The 21060-nt window shown below is 48.8% G+C and overlaps 1 protein-coding gene across 1 annotated transcript in view; it reads right to left on the bottom strand.

Annotated features, from left to right (window-relative positions):
• The window catches only part of ITGA9 (integrin subunit alpha 9), a 323466-nt gene extending 302949 nt beyond the window's left edge, over nt 1-20517 (bottom strand). The window contains exons 1-3 of the mRNA XM_069475539.1: nt 20101-20517; nt 2699-2826; nt 1307-1413 (exon numbers count right to left, since the gene is read on the bottom strand). Of these exons, the coding sequence (XP_069331640.1) occupies nt 1307-1413; nt 2699-2826; nt 20101-20285 (420 nt within the window). The 5' untranslated portion in view covers nt 20286-20517. The remainder of the gene's footprint in view (nt 1-1306; nt 1414-2698; nt 2827-20100) is intronic.
• Nucleotides 20518-21060: the final 543 nt, after the last annotated feature.

The raw sequence follows: 21060 nt of genomic DNA, 5'->3' as shown, positions 1-21060 counted from the left end.
TATTAACTTCCCTTCTTGATCTTACGCTTTTATAAAATAAAAAAAAAAAAAATCTTCATACAGCTTCCAATAAAAGCCAATGGCAAGAAAATGCCCATGAAGTCAGAAGAGCGGTCATCTTGGTGGGGGCAGGAGCATGACCAGGAAAGGCCCGAGGGAACCTTCCGGGTGTTAGCAGTGGGGACGTGTGAGTGTGTGTACGAGAAAATCCACCAAGCTGTCCATGTACAGCTGTTGCACGGTAAGTAGCTCAGTGTTATGCCTCCACAGAAAAGTGTAAAAGAAAAAGAGAAAAATGGACAAAAACAAAACCTCTGTAGCAGTCAGAAATTCCCTTTTTTGTGTTGAGTCCAGTAAAACTTTCTGCGATGACAGAAATGTTCTCCCTCTGTGCTTTCCGATGGAGCAGCCAGCAGCCATATGTGGTTAGTGAGCACTTGAAACATGGCTAATGCGACTTAGAAACTGAATTTCTAATTTAATTTTGATAAACTTAATTTAAATAACTACACATGGCTAGCGACCGCCTTATTGGGCAGTGCAACTCAAAGACAAAGCTCCTTTTCCTTTGCATCTCCCTCAAAGCTTCCAGTGGATCAGAATACATCATACGCACTTCAGAAGCCAAATAAATAACTGAACATAATATGTATTTCATAAAATATGATGTCATGTAGGAATAACTAGGAATGAATGACATATACAACATGGATTAATCTAAAAATTATTATTTTGAGTGAAAGAAACCTTACACAAAAGCACACGCTGTAGGATTCCGTCAATATGAAGTTCTAGAAGCAGCAACAGTAATAGCTGGTAACACAGATCACAGCAGTGGTTGCCTCAGGGGTGGGAGGAGTCGACTGGAAAGGGACGTGAGAAGTTTTGGGGATGATGGAAATATTCTATATCTTGGTAGGGGCAGTAGTTCCACAGTTGTGTACAACTGTCAAAACACAGACTGTAATCTTAAGATTTGTGAATTTTGTGTAAATTGTACCTCGACTTAAAAAGACACACACAAAACAAATTTATGTAATGAATGAAATTTACAAAGTACTTTTCACATCCATTTTATTTGTCATTTTTCAATAGCCACATCTCAGCACCTTGGGACAAGCATTCTTGACATCTGACAGATAAAGAAAATATTCTATAAAAAGATAAGCCACGTGTCTAAGCAGCAGTCCAGAATAGGCAGCCCCGAAGCCATGCCCTTACCACATGCCATCCAGTTTCCTGAGGGATCAAAGTCGGTCATTCTCAGAGAGCCACCCCTTCCCAGGACACCCGCGGGAGGCCTTACCAACACTCGGCCATCGGGCTTGGGCTGCCGGGCCAGGCTCACCCCCATCCACTCGTCATCCCGGTCTTCCCGACAGGTCTTTCCACAGGGTGTGCCCCGATTCTTCCCTGGAAGGAAAAGAGAACAGCCAGACTCGGACTGAGGAATGATGTGCTCCTGGCTGCTTTTCAAAGCGGGGCCCACAGCCCACATGGTTGTCACCTGTGAAGAAATAAGGAACTTGCAACAAAACATACATCAACTCCATCACTATGCACTGTACGCTATTGAAAGCAGCCAATTAAGTTTACACAGCAAGACTTTCTCAATGAAGGAAGCAGCGCACTGATTTATGTTCTGAAGCAAGCTCCTTAATTTGTTCTGTACCAGTAACAAACAGGTCACAAGCCAGTCATTTTGAGGAACTCTAGAGAACACCATGGACACCTCTCCTTTTCTGCTAAAGAAAATCCAGACAAATCCTTATTTTAAAATAATAATTAGAAGATCTTGACGGGAAAGGACTTTGGAGAAAGGACTTGGAGTGTTAACTATAATGAGAGAGCTCCTGCTTACAGAGTACCTCCTATGTGCCGAGCACAGTTCTGTGTTCCCACCTCTGTTCTCTCACTTAATCCTCGAGGCCATCCTTGCGAGGTAGCTATCTCAGTCTTGAATTTACAGGTGAGGGAACTGAGGCCCAAGAGGCTACAGGACATTCCCAGTATAAGTCCCAACTGGGCTTTGAATCTAGGCAGATCCATCTGATTCCAAAGATGCTGTATTTTCCACTAGACCAAAGTGAGCTTTTAAAAACATCCATCTGATCATCTTTCCCTACTTAAAATGTAAAACCTAAAATTGATTTCAGAGGCCTCCGCCCTCACACAGAGAATAAAACCCTAATACCCTGTGTGATCCAGGTCACCTCGCCGGCCTCCTCTGCTCCCACTCTCTCCTGCTCGGCACCCCAGCTGCACTGTTGTCACTCTGTACTTCAGAACGGCACGATCTCTGCTTGGAGTTACAGCGTCCAGTACCTGCCCGGCTGGCCACGGTGCATCCTTCTAACCATGTGGAAAGATGCCCAGAGAAGCCTTTCCTGACCCTCCACTCTAGATTAGATCAAATACCTTCCCTATAGTCTTCTCTCATTCAATTATTTGTCTTAATGTCTCTTTTGCCCACTAATTTATGAGGCTCAGGATGGTAGGATCCTTGTTTGGTTTGGTCACCAGTGTATCTAGTGCTTAATAACTAATAGTTATTCAATATATATGTGTTGGAAGAAGGGAGAGAAAGAGGGATGGATAGATGGATGGATGGGTGAGTGATCAGGCCACCCTGGGAAGAAAAAGAGCAAAGTGTGAGGATGTAGAACCCACTTCCACCTTGGCAGTGATGTCCACTCACCTCGAGCCATGTCCAGTTCGGTGCATCTCCGGTCAGGGTTCGTATGAACGCGGCATTTAAACACAGCCCCGGGGGACTTCACTGAAGTGCTGTATTTGGAATCTGCCTTTGGTGCACCCACAAGGACCCTGCACATCAAGAGGAAAGGGCTTTCTGTCACAACCCAGTATCAGAAAAGAGAAGGCAGATGCTTAAATGCTAAGCCAGCCGTGGGCGGGCTGTCTGAATGCTTGCTGGGAACCATATTAGACTGTGCTGTGTGGGCTGGAGTTGGGGGGTGTCCTACACCGAACCTGTTAGATCTTCCCCAGGCACATTAAAAGCTCAAAGAGCAGGGCATGGTGGTGCATGCCTATAGTCCCAGCTACTCAAGAGGCTAAGGCAGAAGGATCACTTGAGCCCAGGAGTTCAAGTTCAGCCTCAGCAACACCATGAGATCCTATCTCTCAAAAATAAAAATAAAAGCTTAGGTGCCTCGTTAGCGCAAGTAGGTAGCACATCAGTCTCAAAATAAAAGCTTATGTGATGGTTGGGAGCACATATAACCAACAAAAGGTTCCTATTCAGAATCTATAAAGAACTCCCGTAAATCAATAACAAAAATACAGACAAACCAATAGAATAATGGGCCAAAGACTTGAACAGATACTTCACAAAAGAAGATGGCCAACTAGCCAATAAACACATGAAAAGGTGCTCAACTATATTAGTTATGAGGGAAATCCAAGTGAAATACCACTTCACACCAACTAGCAGGCTAAAACCAAAAAGATTGGAAATGCCAAGTGCTGGCAAGGATGTAGAGCAACTGGAACCTTCATACACTGCTAGTGGGAGAGTAAACTGTCAAAACCACTTCGGAAAACTATTCAACAGTTCCTAATGAAGCTGAACATTTGCCTATCCTATGACCCACTAATTCCATTTCTCAAATATGCTCGATAGAAATACACACATGTCTACCAGGAGATGTACCACATGTTCACAGCTGAATATGTAATAGCCAAAAACAAAAAGAAACCAAAAGGCCCATTAATGTTAGAGCGGATAAATGATGGTATAGTAGTAATAGAATTCTACACAGCAACAAAAATCAATAAACAACATTCAGCTGCAACCACATAGATGAACCTCACAAACACAACGCTGAGCAAAAGATGCCAGATACAACAGCATCCTGTCTTATTTCATTTGTTTGCAGTTCAAAAGCAGGTAAAATCTAACTATGGTGTTAGAGGGCAGGAGAATGGTTACCTTTGGGGAGGCGAAAGGGGGACTGTAATTAGGGAAGGGGATACTTCTGCAGGTGCTGACAACATTCTATTTTTCAACCTCAATGTGTTTACACAAATTTGTGGTAATTCATTTAATTGTATACAATATGGACAATTTTCTGGATTGTATTAAATTTCAGTAGGAAGTAGGAAACTGAGAGATACCATTTCTCTTCTGTCCTCTCCCCTTCTCAGTGCCTCTCACCCCCCATCACACATGTACAACATGGACATTTGGGGGGAAATAAGGAAAAAGCAGCCTCAGTGTGGATTATAAACTGCATCCTCTCCCCCAGTACAGAAGTAGAATAGTTTGCACGTAAACAGGACAAGAATGAAGCTCTGAATTCTCCATCTTGAACTGAAACGCTGCCTGGGGGTGGGCCATGGCCAGCAGGGGCCTCCCTTGGCTAGCGGGAAAGAGCAAGACCCACCAAGGAGATGGAAGAGAGAGCTTTGGGCCTGTGTGGGTGCAGAGCATGGGGGAAATAACAGTAAGTTCCCCTCCAGATGTCACGAAAACAATTTAGACCTACAGCTTTATGTATTGTTTCCGGAAAGTAGTCAACTGAAGATCTACAGCAAAGAATACTAAACAACACTAATCGGGTATGGTTTGTGCTCAGCTGTGAGCCATTTGGAAAAGGTCTTGGACAAGGAGACCTTAAACAAAATCCACACTGGTGTTCAAAGAGCAGAAAATTCCAAGCCACTGCTCAAAGAGAACATGAGCTGCTCCGTATCTCCAGCAGTCTGGAAAGGAGAAGGAATTCACTTCACAAGGGTATCAGGCACATCATGAAATTTATCATCTCCTCCATGCCCTGGAATAGAATGTATTCTCCGTTATGTATTATATCTGTGCAAAAGGTGTCTAGCAGAGGTTAGAATGACCCTAGACAGCCTCCCAGGAATGCAGCAAGCTGATCCAGGCTCCCCTCACTCTGTCCCAAGACTGCCTTCATCTTGGGATCTCAGCCGTTCATTCCTGGCCTCAGAATGACCCTGCTCCCCACCAGACTCTGGTTATGCAAAGGGGTAGACAAACAAGGCCTCTATACCACAGAACAGAAGTCTGAGACCCACAAAGGGGACTTCGGCAAAGGCTGGCAGACATCACAAGGGACATCACCACTGACCTGGCTCAGAGACAATGTGTCAGGCTTCACCAGAAGGTGTATGGGACCCATCTTAAATCCCAAATCCACTGCTCCTGAGCTCAACCCCTCCACACCCAGAGCCCGAAGGATCTCTGAGGACACAAAGAGCCAGGGAGATCCACCCCTCACTGGAGCGTCTCCTTCCAGGGCAGTCTTGGAGGGTCTGTATTTGATTCCTCAAGGAAGATGCCCCACTGGGGTGTGAGAGGAGCCAGCTCCCCAACAGTGAGGGCACCGAGCTGCCCTCTGGCCCCTCAATAATGCCCTGAGAAGCTCCCCTCTGGGTTCTTACTGGGCCACAGCTGCAGAATTCCCAAGCGGAAGCAGGGCTGGAACCCACAGCCTTTTGGAAATCTAGGCAAGCACTTTCCCAAACAGACCACATGGCCTACCTCACCCACACAAGGGCAATCTGGCCAGTGCTTGGCTGCTCTAACTCAAATGCATGATGACATACACAACAAAACTCCAGCGAGAAGAAAGCCACATTAAGGGATCAATTTCCCCTTTTGCTTCTGGGGCTGAGCTTTAGAGCCACCGGGGCAGGTCGAGGATTGCTCTCTGTAATGCCAGCTGTTTTCACAGGTGAAAAGAATTAGCAGCTTGGCCTCTCTAAACTGCCCAAACATCCTCAGCCTTTCTGCAGGTCAGGTTCTGAGAGCTGGGAGCATAAAATACCTCCTCCACCGAAAACCCCAGGGCCGCGGGGCTGGGTCCAAAAATTCCCACCAACTTCAGATTTACCTTGACACAGGGAATAACTGCCACTTGTAATTCATTTTGTAAAAATCACAAAAAAATAAACAAGAGTGAGAATTCATCTCGTACTAGGGAAAGGAAATGGCTGCAAGAAACAACAGGCTCTTCCTCCATCGTGTCCTCCAAACTGGCACTGAAACTCTGGAAATTCTAGAAAGTGCCATTGCCCCAAATCCACAGATTCTTAGGATATCCAAGCAGGATGGGGCCCTGGAGAGTTTGATTCCCAGGCACTGCTTCCCCCAGTCTGGAGCCAAGACAGAGAGGCAAATTTTACACCAAAATCTAAAGTAAAGGAACCTGCTGAATTATTATTTCCTTCCAAACCGAAGGTACTCAATGGTTCTGACAACAATGGCTGATTCAAACCCTGATAACAACCCTCCTGTTCAAACTTCTAATCAGCTGGTCAGATGAGAAGGTTTTTCCCAAATCCTGTGCAATGGAAAATGAAGCAAGAGATAAGGGGGCGTGCGTGCGCACACGTGCATGACACTCACGGGGCGCCACCCTGGAGAATGTGCTTGTATCTCTGTGTTTACAGAACATCGTGGCTTCCTCCACAGCCCAGCACTGCTCTGTACCTGGGCCACTATCCAGCAAGACTGTGCTGCAGGCCAGCCCATGAGCAAGTCTTTTCTGAAGTTAATTCAACTGGCTGTTTGCCAGGCTGATCCCAAAAGATACAGGCATTACAGTGGCCCAGAGTTCAGGACAAGCCACTGAAAAGATGCCATCTGCTTTTTCTCTCATTATCCTCTGAGTTATAAAGAGACATCACAGCTTCAAACATCCCCCAAAATCTTCCCTGGTACTCCTGACAACACAATGTTTCTTTCCTCTGTACGGTTACCATATAAAAGGGCCTGAGTGTCACCAAAAACAGGCTCCCATCAATGAATCATCAAGCTGATTCTCACCTTTGCTTTGTCCTCAGACCAGCAGCAGGGAGAACACCTGAGCTTGACAGAAATGCAGAAATCTCAGGCCCCATCCCTAGCCCATTAAATCAGAACGTGCATTTTAACAAGATCTCCAGGTGATTTATAGTCTAAGAAGTACTATATAACCACCTACATGGATTATAAATAATCATGTTCATTTGGAGCCAGCATGAAGAGATTGCCTTGAGAAAATGGGGACCTCCACCTATTGCATCCCCAGTTAAAGATGCCACAGACTGCAAAGACATTTTAGAGTCCTCTCATTAACCCAGGACTCTAGATTTCTAATTAGGGCAACCAGCACATTGCAGGCACTCAGAGTGTGCAGGTGTTGGGCAAGGCTCCTTACCGACAGTATCAAATTGAATCTTCACAGCAAACCGCGCAGGAGGTACTATTATCATCGCCATTTACAGATGGGGAAGCAGGTGTCCAGCAGTGGTCATGGGACTTGTCCCAACCACAAATCACATTAAGAGACCAAGCTGCAGCATGCACCCCGGCAGCTGCGTGCATCACCCATTCCCTATCCTACCCGCCCCACATCAGCCAGAAGGGAGGAAAAGGGAAACCAACAGGCACCCAGTGCCCCTCTGCTGCCAGCTGCCCACATGTGTGACCCCTGCCTGAGGAAAACCAAGTCAGAACTTTGATTTGGAAGCTCTGTCATGTCAAAAGACATGCTGGGGTTTGGAAGAGGAAGGAAGCCTTTCTCCTTCCCATCAGGCTCAGGAGACCCAAGAGGTGAATTTCAATCACCTTGCTTTTCCAGAGCACTGGCATTGCTGGCACGGTGTAAGCCAGAGGTTTGCCTCTCTTAATAAGTAGTTCACAAATCTCTTTGGAAATGTGGACCCATCTGTTCATCTGCCAACACCGGTTCTGCTCGTGAGAGTCTGCTTTCTTGCTCAAGGCAATCCTGGGAGGCAGCCTCTTGTGAGTATTCCACTCAGAGATGTTGTGCTGCACCACCGGCAAGCGGCAGAGCTGGGATTTGAACCCCAGATGTCTATGTCCAAGGACATGCTCTTTCCAGTCCCCTCAAACTCCCACTTTCCATGGCAGTTTAAGTGCCCTCCATTTTCCCCACAAAGCCACTGCCTCGGTTCCCCAGTGGTCACACTGGCTGCAAAGGCTCCAATGCAGCCGTCCACCCTGCTCTGAACCTCTCTCACATTTTAGGGTAAATTTCCTGGATGACAGGTGACAGAAAAGGGCTGAGCCACAGCTGCCTCCCTGGGGAGGGCAGGGAACTGATAGTGCCTCAAAGGCTCCCTCCCTTCCCACAAATGCCACAGCAGCGATCCCTCGGGACAAAATTATAGCCGGATCGAGGACAACAACTGGGGATTAAAAACTTTAAACCCATTAGGCTTGCTTTCATGCATTTGATCCCAAAGCCAAGGTTTCCCCAGGGACCCATGTTTTGGTTACATGAGTCGAATTCAAACACTTCGTGTCCACCGCAGGGAAACCCCAGGAATCGTTCACATCCTACCCGGCAGAAAACAGCCGAGGCTTGAGAGGAGGAAGCGACAGTGCTGGGAGAGCCACCTCTGACCACACCAAACCCTTCGTTCCCAGAGGGAGGGGACTTGCTGGGAACCAGTGCTTGCCCACTGAAGCCACAGAACCTGAACGTCTTCAGAAGCCCTTCTTCTTACATTTGGGAAAACTGAGGCTTCAGCATTTAAGCAGTGAATACTTACTGCTTTCTGGGAGTTTTAAACTAATAATTCCACCTGGATTCTGAGCTTTAGGGCAAGTTACTCAGGATGCTGAAGTGTAAGAAGCACAAGCAGTAGCACAGGATTCAAATCCTTCCTCTACCACTGACAAGCTGTGTGACTTCAGACAAGTTTCTTAACCACACTGAACCTCTGTTTTCCTCCTCTGTAAAATAAGAGCAATAAAAAATATACCTAAGGAGGGTTCTTACAAGGTTTAAGCAAAAGAATGTTTATAAAACACCCAGCATGATGCCTGCTACAAAGTAGGTGTTCAAAGAATTGCTACAATGCTTGGCAGTAGTGGACCAAACACCTTGACACCCAGTTGGTCCCAGCTCCAACTCCTAGCAACACCCAGGAACTCACAGATCCTTAGAACTGTAAAAGTCATCAGGATCAAAATGGAGTCACTTATGTTTAAAATCAAAACAAAACAAAACAAAACATAAAACCCTGACAAATAGAGCTGAGGAAGGCCATGAAGGGAAGGTTCTGATGCATAAATGACTGATAACAAGAACTATCACGAGACACTCTGCCAAAACCACAACCTTGCACAATGGCCATCACAACCTTATACACCAAAAAATACTTCTGTAAGGACATTTGCATAGCAACTGTCTGTCCAGTCTTGGACTGGCACCACCCTGGTTATTGATCCTTGTAGCCAAGAATAATTATCTCAAAATAATTATGTAACCCTCCTCATTTTTCCTTTGAAAACTTTTGTCGTCTTCTACCTCCCTGAATATGCACATAGTTTAAAATGGAACTTGTATTCCCATTGCAATGTCCTATTCCTGAATAAACATCATTTTCTCTTAGCCTCACTCTGTTGTTCAGGTTAGCAGAACTTTGGTCCCTTTTCTGGTGTGCTGGCCAGGAATTTATTCAGACTCTCAGCTGAGGTCAGAGAACTCCAGAGATGACCAAATGCTTTCACCACCAGTAACAGATCACAAAAATGACCACAATTCTCCACCCTTCCTATATCCCCGGCAGAGATGAGTCATCCCAACTGAAGCCATCCTACACCAGCCAGCCAACCAACCAACCCAGAAGTTGACCACAGATGTATGAATGAGCCCAGCAGAGAACAGAAGAACCATCTAGCTGAACCCATCCCAAGATGCCAACCATAAAGTGAGCTAACAAATTATGGTTTAAGCCACTAAGTTTGTTAGTGGTCTGTTATGCAGCAGTGTTGGGGTAACAGAAAACAGATATATCATCAAGCTGGGCATGCCACTTTGATGGGAACTGGACCATGGTAACTCTATTGCCCACTAATTGCTCCTGAGTCCAAACCAATTATCCAACTCTGCAGCTAAGAACTATTGCTATAGCTCCTCTAGCTACCTGGTCTCCTTTCCTCCTTGCAAAAAAAAAAAAATCTCATCACCAACCAGGACCACAAACTTTTTCTGAGGGCTCTGATACAGGACAGGCAGGGTGGGGTGGGGTGGTAGGAACAGCCCTGAAGAGAATGCCTGGAGTCATACCCAGGACTGTACCAGCTCCTCTACAGCTATGTGACCTGGGACAAGTCCCCTGGCTGCTCCAGCCCTTCCTTTCCTTCTCTATAAAACAAAGATAATAACAAATGCAAGGTCTCCTCCCAGGGCAGTGATGAGGCACAAAAGGAAGTGGCAGATGGCAAAGTGTCTAGGGGACCATGCAGCCCAGGATGGCCTGACTGGCAAGAGGGGATTAAGGTCTACTATCCCCAAGGCCAAAAACAGACTCAAATGCTCTCAAAAAATGCCTCAAGGCCCTTTTCCTTCCTCCTCAGGAACCTGATACCAGGGCCAGGGGCTTGATGAGGATGGAGGTGGGGAGGGCAGCATGGCTGAGCCTGAGGACAGTCAGATTAGCATTAAATCAGGCCCACCTAGGTTCAAATCACAACTCTACAATTTACCTGTGGGTGACCGTGGGCAAGCGACTTGGCTTCTCTATGCCACAGCAGTAGTCGTCCCCACTGCATCAAGGTGACTATGAGCATGGCGCCTCTGGCACACAGGAAGTATTCACAAAAGGCTGGCAATAATAATTTTTATCCTGGGTGCCTAGGTTGGAGTAAATAAATGGAGGGAGAGGGGTGCAATCCATACCAGAAGAGGCTAAGTCAGAGAATGAAACAGGTGGAGTTCCATGCCCAGCTGGGAAAGAGCAGAGGCATGGGCAGGGTCTCACTTTGGAGTGGCATTTGCTGGCTGCCCTGTCGGGGAGTGAAGGGTCCCTCAGAGGCTGCTGCCCTGGCAGACACGCTGAGGGAAGGCAGCTAGAGAAGGAGCCATGGCAAGAGGACTGATTTTTTTTTTTTTTTTTTTTTGAGACAGAGTCTCGTTCTGTTGCCCGGGCTAGAGTGAGTGCCGTGGCGTTAGCCTAGCTCACAGTAACCTCAAACTCCTGGGCTCAAGCGATCCTACTGCCTCAGCCTCCTGAGGAGCTGGGACTACAGGCATGCACCACCATGCCCAGCTAATTTTTTTTTTCTATATATATTTTTAGTTGGCCAGATAATTTCTTTCTATTTTTAGTAGAGACGGGGGTCTCGCTCTTGCTCAGGCTGGTCTCGAACTCCTGACCTTGAGCGATCCACCCGCCTCAGCCTCCCAGAGTGCTAGGATTACAGGCATGAGCCACCACGCCCGGCCAAGGACTGATGTTTTCTTCCACACTTGGGAGCATCAAGTGACCCTCAAAATCCAACTGGTAGGGGAAGCTATAGACTTCTGGAAGATCTAAGTAAAAGCCTCAACATCTTCCCGTTGGTTTCGTGTGATAATTTTCTTCTCCAAGAAAAATAAGGCAATCCTTTCACTTTTTTAAAAAAAATAAAATTCTCACTACAAACCCCCAACATTGGAACTGCAGACTTAACTCTCTGACTTATCTGGAGCCTGGGATGAGAGCTAGAGCTCCCCATAACACAGGTGGCCTTCCACCTGCTACCTGGCTCTATAAGAGCACACAGAAGGAGTGGCATGCAAATCTCTAGGATTTATAATCCCACAGGTCGCCAATTAAAGGTGCTGTCTCAGATCATTTTTGGAAGCAGATAGGGTATATATGAATGCACGAATGCAGATTTATGAAGAGCTTGACCAAATTTTTACAGATCACACATAATAAAAAGTGTGTCTATGTAAGAATATCTCATTCATTTCTGTGTTGAGTATCAACAAAGTTTGATGAACAAATTAAAGAATCGGCAAATGTACTGAAAGCAAACTCTTTTAGCATCTCAAGTCAGGATGAAAAAGACCATCAGTTTCAGAAATCAGATCAAGTAACAACAGAAATAACTACTAATATCTATCAAGACCTTACTATATGCTATGTGTTGTGCTTGGCCTTTGCAGACATCTCATTTAATGCCCCCAAAACCTGATAAGGGAAAGACCCTTATTACCCCTTTAAAGAATAAGGAACTGAGGGGCCAGGCGTGGTGGCTCACGCCTGTAATCCTAGCACTCTGGGAGGCCGAGGCAGGAGGATTGCTCGAGGTCAGGAGTTCGAGACCAGCCTAAGCAAGAGCAAGACCCTGTCTCTACTAAAAATAGAAAGAAATGATTTGGACAGCTAAAAATATATATAGAAAAAAAAATTAGCTGGGCATGGTGGCACATGCCTGTAGTCCCAGCTACTTAAGAGGCTGAGGCAGGAGGATTGCTTGAGCCCAGGAATCTGAGGTTGCTGTGAGCTAGGCTGATCCCACGGCACTCTACCCCGGGCAACAGAGCGAGACGCTGTCTCAAAAAAAAAAAGAATAAGGAACTAAGGCTCAAACAGCTGAAGTAACTGGCCAAGATCACACAGCTCCTAAGAGGGGGGCTGAGTAAGACAGACTGAGAGCAGGGCTTATTTGGGGGCCCACCCTCTTGGCCACCAGGTACTTATTAGTGGCACCCCTTTTGTGGCAAAGAAGCCACAGATCTGGTTGTTTTGGGGAAGTCAGGGGCCACACAAAGGTAGAGCCAGGAAGAACCCCACTCAGCTGAATCTGGACATCACTTTCTAGGACTCATCCTGGTGCAAAAGAGGTGCCAAGACCCTTTGCAGTCCTATACAACACCAAGTTCACTCTGCACACATCACAGCTACAACACTAGACAGGAAGGACTTAGGAGAGGCCACCTCCCAGGTGGCCCGAACACACCAAGGGACCAGATGAGTTGGAGAAAACTAGTTTCATACCCTTTTTTATATTCAGACCTTTGGGGATACAAATCATCCTCTCTCACATATTGTTCTGGTACAGAAAGTTTGGCTCTGTGTGGGTTTCTATAATGAAGTTGCAAATCCAAGGGAGAATCCTAAACACTGGCCACCATGGCTGCCTTCCCTATCTGCTCTCCAGACAGAGCTTCCTAAATAAGTGGCAGGAAACAGAGTGGATAAATAAAGAGGACTCAGAGTGGATGGGGAGGTTAGGTGGATACATTGGAGAACCTGGAATGCTCCATCTTTCCTAGGACACTTCTGTCTTCAGACCAGATGGACGTGGTGTGTGAGAGCAGGCTCTCCAAACGTCCCTGGCAGAATCACTGGGTCCCTGTTCACTCAGTGATCAAACATCTCCAGAAAGCAGAACCCTAGCATCCCCCCAAAGGTAGCCAGTGGGTCATGAATAAGCATCCCCAAAGGGTGCTGTAGAGAAACTACTGCTATGGTAATTCCATAACTTCTCTAGCAAAGCAGGGCGGAACAGAACTTCACGAGACAGATGCCTGGGTGCCCTGAAGCCCCCAAACTCAGATTCTTGACTTCCTGAGAGGCAGCTGGGCTGGGTAGGCAAATGCACAGGCCCTGTTCTACTACTCAGTAGTCATGCGTCTTGGGCAATAATGCCTCTGTGCCTCAGTTTCCCCCTCTGTGATGGGGATAAAATGATGGCCAGCTGATACAGACTGAATTTTTGTGTCTCCTCACCCCCACAAGTCACAAGATGATAGTCCTTGGAGGTGACGCCTTCGGGAGGTAGAGCCCTCATGAATGGGAATAGTGCCCTTATAAAAGTGGCCCCAGAGAGCTCCCTCACCCCTTTTGCCATGTGAGGTTAGAGTAAGAAGATGGCTACCTATGAACCAGGAAACGGGCACTCACCAGACAACAAACTTGCCAGGGCCTTGATCTTGAACTTCCTAGCCTGTGTGTGAGATGTGTGTGAGAAATAAATTTCCTTTGTGTATAAGCCACCCAATCTATGATAAGTTGTTACAGAAGCCTGAACTAAGACACCAGCTGAAATGATTACCGGGAACATTAAATGAGCTAATGTAAATAAAGTATGTAGAACAGCAGTTGACATATACTAAGTATCTAATAAGTATATTGTTGCTGCTGTTGCTACTGTTGCTAATTTAAACTCCCAACAGAAGTCCTTTTTGCTCATGTAGAAAGCAGACATTGGGGACCAAGTAAGCCTGTGGTTTCAAAAACTCTAGATTTTTCCCAATCTTGGACACGCTTTCACTTCCTAAGGCTCCCTCTGGCAAAAAGGAAGGCTGGAATAAAACATTTTATTCTGCTTTGGTTGGTCGCCAAATCCACTTGGCTAACAGGATTTACAGTTCAGAGAGCTTGATAGCTCAACATAAGGTAGAGCTCCCTTGTTCTGAAATCCCTCACCTGAGATTTCTCTGACATCAGAAAGATACCTTGTGAGCCAGCTGGCAGCCAGAATGCTCTGAATTCTGTTTCTGAGCCAGTTCCAATGACCCCACTGTCGATCCTAATTCCACGTGCTGATTATGGTGGGATGAACAAGGACAGATGACCCCCCAGCCACAGCTGCAGGCCAAGGAGCACAACTCATACCCTCCCAATGTGGCGATTCCTGCAGGATGGGCTCCAGGGCTACCATGGAGGTGTGCGTCACCTAATGCCATTCAGCTGCAAAGGGGACAGTCACCTGCCAGCTGCAGCCCCTTCAGGATCTGCTGCAGTACTCAAGCTGAGGCCACACTCTCCCCAGGCAGTTGTAGCCAATGCCTGATCAAGGCAGAGGACAGCCATTTCTGCCTAGTGGTCCCTGCTGAGTTGACTGAGGCTTCAGTCAAATCTCATCCAGTCTCAGGCATTCCCCACCCCATCCAGCTTCTTCCCCCTTTCTCTCTTACAGGCATTACCCTGCCCCCAACAATTCTCTCACACTCCTATCTCTGTCTTAGCATCTGCTTCCTGAAGGATGCAAACGGACACAAGCCCCAATAAATGTGCATTGATCTCTCAGGCCAGGGTGGGCCTTGAACAAGGCATGTAACTCTGTAAACCTCAGTTCCCCAAATAGCAAACTGGAAACCATTCACCAGGTTGTCACAAAGAGTCAACTACATATGGTGCCTGTGAAAGCATCTGCCCTCTTGTAGATGCCCAGCAAATACTATCTGATGGAATTAATGTTGACTTTTAAAATTACATGCAACTCCCTTGAAAGCAAATTATTTCAGAGAGCACCATGGCTGCTTTTAATAAATGTGAAAACAATATTTTCCCTGGACAAACCACAATAGAAGTTATCAGAAGGAGACCATTTCCTGAACAGCAGCGTGTCACCGGGGAATCAAAGCTGGCTGGGGCCTGGCCCTTCACACTCTCACACTCAGGGTTGTTAATGACTAGCTGAGACCAGTCTGTCTTGCTGCCCTGGAAGGCTCTCCCCTGGGCAAGACAGCTGCCTCTGCCCCCAGCCAGCATTCAGCACTAGCTCAGGAAACAGCACCCTTGCCAGCTTCTCAAGATCTTCAGGGAAACTCCCCAGAAACCCTACAAAGACGCTTTCTGGGTCCCTTTAGAACTTGGGCCTCATATATGTGTTGTCCCTTCCTGAAAGCTTGAGAAAGCAGGCTCTGTAGGGCAAATGAGGATCAGGAACAAGATCTAAAAATGCCATTTCCAGAAAATCCAAATGAGGGAATGGGGCTCCATCTGCCCCTAAGAGCCTGGCATGGGACAGGGGAACTCAGCAAAGATGTCCACCATGGAGGGTATGAGAAGGCAGGGCTGTCACCGCCATTTCTGAGTGTTTCCTCACCAAGATTGGCAGGGTTGGGGGCGGCAGTGTTGGGGACAGCAGGGCCCATCATCCCAGAGCTCCCCTTCTAAGCCTCTTCCCTTCACAGGAGTCTCTCCTCTGCCCCTCTAAACAACCCATGCCTGCCCGATGAAGTCTTAATTATATTTCATTTTAGTTAATTTTAATTTAAATAGCAATACATCTGGCCAGTGGCGACTGCACTAGGCAGCTCACCAGAACTGTCTAGCTTGTTCTTTTAATTCTCAACCTTAAAGCAAATTAAGGATGTTATGCTCTCTGTGGCTTTGAATGGCCTCCTTTTCCTCACTAAACGATGCTCTGACAACCTCTAACAAAGCAAAAAGCAGAACGAGTCTTCCATTTCCGAGCACTTGCTCGGTGCCTAAGCACAGCCGTCGTGATGCGTCCCGGGAGAGGGGGCAGGAAGCCCGTCGCCAGAAAGGAAGCCAGTGCACCCAACCACTTCGGACTCCAGGGCGTCTGGGGCAGGGGAGGGGGAGGGAAGGGGAGGGGTGTGGAAGACGCCCACTCTGGGGGCTGGACGCCGGCCGGGCCACATTTATTTATATCACAGGGTGTTACAGTTGTCAGCCTTGCAGCTGAGGAACTGGTCCATGTCTAAGTGAAGGGGACAGAAATCGGCTTTGTCCATGTTCCCTGGCACCTACTGCTGTTGTTCAAAAGATGCCAGAAGACTTGGGTGGTGGGAGGTATAGGAGAGGAACCAGACACTCTCTGGGTGTTATTAGAAAAAAAAATTGAGTCACTTGCATGTTTGCATCCAAACTGATGGAAATGTCATCTGAAACACCGCCCAGGATATCCTGGTCCACCTAGCCCTAGGGACAATTCTCACTGCCTGGAGCACAGTGACAGAGGGACCATTCAGGCAAGCACTTTGAGGGAAACTGGGTCTGGAGCTCTATTCTCAGTGTGATATGGCTACAGAGCTGGACTCAGTCACCAGGGCTCAGAAAAGCAAGATCGCCCCATCCCTTACACAGAGATCTAGGACCCTCTGATCAGCGAAAATTTTGGTTTACAAAAGAATTGATAGAAATGCTCAGTTACGGGAATAGAGAAGTGCTAGTTCTACCAACAGAGCACGCACACATGCTTTGTGATGTGCACCCGGGGGGACCCTCAGCTCTGCTACCTCCAGAGTCCACACTGATCTTGGTGTCTGGGCTCTCCCTCTGCCATTTCCAGCACATTCTTCTCTTACCCTATATATATGACATTCTTTCACCTGCAAAGCAGATGGTTAATTAGCATGAAGCAAACATCTTAAACCACAAAATACTGAACCAAGTAAGAAGCTAAAGAATAATTTCGTCAAGAAGAAAGACACAAGATATAAGGCTTAATTGACATCTGTCTTCTTTTCCTCTCAAAGTTTCAATATACTATTTTTCCTGTTCATGTCTATCTCCCTTACCTTCCTTACCCATTTTGGTTAGTATTTGTGATCTTTTTAAGTTACCCCATGTAGGTTCTATGCTCTTTCACTGCACTAGAGCAGCCCTTTGTAAAACTATTTCCAAACTCCAGTACCTGAATAAATCAATGCATTTCTCTAAAGTACACACCTCACTGGCACTTCAGTAATATACAGAGAATGCCTAAAAAACCTCCATCCTCTCTGACCCAGCAATTCTAAGCCCAGGAATTTATTCAAAGGAAATAAGGATGTGCACAAGGATTTAGTCACAAGGTTGTCTACCCCTGTTGTTGTTTATAATTGTGAATAATTGGAAACCACCTACATGTCCCTCAAGCACAGCTAGAAGATCCAGGGCCCAGGTACTGCCTAGGAGTAAGAGAGCAACAATCAGTCACTAAGTCAACCAACCAACCCCAGAGTTGAAAGTTAAGTAGAGACCTAGGGTAGACCCAGATTTCCCAAGACCTAAATCTTATAAATTTAGGGCTACCACCTTTAAGAAAATTAATACAAACTTATGAGTATAAAATTAGGCACGGAGCCTTGGTAGGGGCCTGTGCAAGTGAGGAGACTTTGGCTTAAGTTTCATCAGGCTCACAGTAAGTCTGGCCTCTAGAGAAAGGAAAAGAGGAGAAAGGAGGAGATGTTGGAAGTCTCCTGCTTCAAAGGTCACAGCTTGCCAAGACTGGGTAGCATAATCAACAGAGAATACACTCAAGGTCTAAGACAAAGAGTACTCGGGGAGGTGGAGGGGAAGCAGGACAAGAGAATAAGGATGGTGAGGAAAATACTTTTTAAAAAGCAGCAAGAGGATAGAAATCAAGAAAAGAAGCAAAAATTACAAAAAAAAAAAAAAAATTAAGTCAACTTGGGGGAGGCAGAAAAAGATTTGCTTTAAAAAGATTTCAGTAGATTTTAGTTGGTACCTAAAAAACTACAGGGACAAGAACTCCAACACAAAGAGCAGCTGACTTGTGTCAGAACAAGTGAGGGCACTATTGAGACCAGCAGCCAAGCTGTACAGGTTCCCATGGACCCCTGAAATACATGTCCCATACCTCTACTGGCAACAAAGCCATGCACCAGCCATTACCGTCCAGTTCCACGCCCCCTTCCTACCATTTACCCTGGGTGCCAAGTTTAAGGCCAGCCCATCTTTTCCTACACTTGCCAAATCTATTCACAACACACAGCTTTTCTTCATCCCCTTTTTAAAACAAAGCAGGCTGAATACCTTTCCTCTGTCATATCTGCTCTTGACTCTACCTAGTTGTTTCCCAGCTGGGGTGGCTTGGACCTGTGGCCCATCCAAATCTAGGTGACATGGGCCTGGCACCTTTCCCTCTAGCCGTCAAAGAGCTCCAGGACACACCCGTCAGCCTCGGCCTGCAGATGGCACACAATGCTCCGGCTCGCTCAGCTGCCTGCCCTTCCTCAGCAGCCCCCTACCCAGAGCAGCCCTTCTATTTTTGACGTCTCTTCCCACATGCTTGGTGCCAAGGTCACACAGTCTGGGAGCCCAGTGTGGGATTCTGGAACGCATTCTCCAGCTGCTTCTGCTCAGGCTGTGTTCTGTACCAAATCCAGAGCCCATGGTGGACCCTGAGTCTGGAGGACATAGAAAAGGTGTTCAGCCTGCTTTGTTTTAAGAGAGGGATTTGACAAGTACAAGAAGAGACAGTCTGGTCTTGAACTCAGCAACTGGAGTGAATGTTCAAGAGTATGTGGAACTGGAAAAGAGACACAAAGACTTGAAAACTGCTTCTCTTGGAGGCAGCTCTCCCAACAGCATGATTGTTAATGGCAGGTCATGGAGTTCCCTTTTCCAGGAATGCTTGAGTACTCGGATCCACAAACCACCCTCTTCCACCAGCCACTGTCAAATGCAGGGCAGTGACTCTCCCACATAACTACGTGCTCAGCACACAGGCATCACTGACCTCGACCTCCCAGCCTGCCACCCCTAAGGGTGCTCACGCTGCTGACTCCACAATAAAATCAACCCCGACTAGCTGTCAACTTGGGCCCCCACTGAGGCATGACCTTGAACAGAGCAACTACCCACAGCCTAATTCTCTCCTATGAAGAAGTGACCACTGTGTGGCTGTTTTATTCCCTCTGGTCCAGGGGAAGTGGCCAAGGGCACCAACCTCCCCTTAGCACTTCTCCTCTGGGGTTGGACACTCAAACTTTGTGCTACTTAGCTAATGGTGCTTTATGAGGAAGAGACGCCACTCTTTCTTCATGCCCACACCTCGGAACTCTGGGGCAGACGGACTCCTTGACCTCTACACAACCGCGTCCCCCTCCTGAGGCTTCCGATGCTTGCCTCCAGGTCGGATGGCCCATGCAAGATGAGGCTCAGGCTGCCACGGGAAACACCCACCACCAGCCCCACCAGCCTTGTCACTCGGGGTTCCTCCCCTACCCTCCTTTCCTAAGCCCAGAGCCTCTCCGCACCGCTTCCGCCCAAGGTCCTGTGGGATCAGAGGGGGCCTCTGCGCTCCAATGCACTCCTGGGCATCCCAGACGCCCTGCCCCTGGGGACTGCCTCTCTCCTGCATAGCGGCGCTGGAGAGGCTTGAAACTGTCCCCAGGAGTTCTCCAGAACTAGGAGTAGGGGATGCATCCCCAGTGCCCTGTCTCCTCAAGGCCCTGAGAGGTTCAGGATGGTCGCCCAACCTGCCGCAGCCTCTCCGATGCGGATGAGCCAAGTTACTTTGCGATCGAGAGTTAAGCGTCTGGCTGGGAGGCCAAGGAGGCAACTCGTGCGGTTCTCTCCGCACGCTCCCAGCTGGGACCCCGGGAGAAGAGCCCGGCTCTGCCCCCTCTGCCTCCGGGCGCCGACCCGGACCTCAGTGGGGCCCGGGACAGGCGTCCATCCCTCCTCCCGCCTTCCCCGGGCGGCCGAGCCGCGCGCCGCGGAGACATTTAAATCGCCCCCTCGGGACGGCGGCGTGGAAGAGGCCGGAAAGGCGGCGGCGGCAGCTGGCCCCGGGGCCGGGGCGGTGGCCGGGCCGGGGTCGGGAGCCGGCAGGGCACTCACCAGCGCGTGTTGTCGTGGAAATGCTCCAGCACCGCGTAGCCGAAGAAGGAGCCGGCAGGGCCCTGGAAGCGCACGGGACGCTGCGGGTCGAGGTTGTAGGCGCCCGCGGGGATCCCCGCGGCCGCCAGCGCCAGGAGGAGCGCGCGGAACCCCCCGGCGCCCCTCAGCGCAGCCCGGTCGCCCATCCCCAGCCAGTCGCCGCCCTCCCCTCTGCCCCGCGAGCAGGGCGCCGAGCGCGCGGGCCGCGGGGTCCGCCGACGGCCGGGAAGCTCCCCGGGGCGGGAGCTCTGCGCTCGGACGCGGGCGGGATGCCGCGAGCCCGGCACCGGGGCGGGGGCGGTGGGCTGAGCGGCTGCCGAAGGCAAGCACAGGGGCGGCCCCGAGCGGCCGGCGTCTTCAGCCGGACGGAGAAGTCTGTGCGAGCGGTCCCGGGCCGGGCGGCGCTGAACTGCGGAGAGGCGCGCCCGCGGGGTGGGCGGCCCGGGTGGCCGGCGGCTGGACGGCGCGGCAGCGCCCCCTGCGGGCCGCGAGCCCCCAGCGCACCGCCCGGGCAGCGAGCGAGCCCCGGGCGCCTCGGGCTGCCCCTCCTCCCCGCGTGCCCTGTGCGCTCGGGTCCCGACCCTTCCGCCGCTGTGTGCTTTGGTCATTCCCTCTGCCTGAGTCTCTCTTGCCCTCTCTGTCTCACACCGTCAAGGACCAAAGCAACCGGTGAGGGACGAGTTGAGATTCTATCCCAGCCTTCCGCAGCTCCCTCACCCAGCTGTAAAACTGTAAGGTACAAGTGCTCGCTAAACGTCAGCTGTTGGTGGTGTTAATAACAATAGTAGCCACGTGGAAGCGATCGGAGCACCCCTCCCTATTCTACTCACTGGTCTCCTACACCCGTGATCCCCTAAGTGCGGTCTCCGGGCCAGCAGCGTCAACCTTACCTGGGAACTCGTCAGGAATGCAAATCCTCAG

The sequence above is a fragment of the Eulemur rufifrons genome, chromosome 7 (assembly GCF_041146395.1).
Source record: "Eulemur rufifrons isolate Redbay chromosome 7, OSU_ERuf_1, whole genome shotgun sequence".
Taxonomy (NCBI): Eukaryota; Metazoa; Chordata; class Mammalia; order Primates; family Lemuridae; genus Eulemur; species Eulemur rufifrons.
The sequence above is the reverse complement of the archived record's forward strand: the minus strand, read 5'-3'. Positions and strand labels throughout refer to the sequence as shown.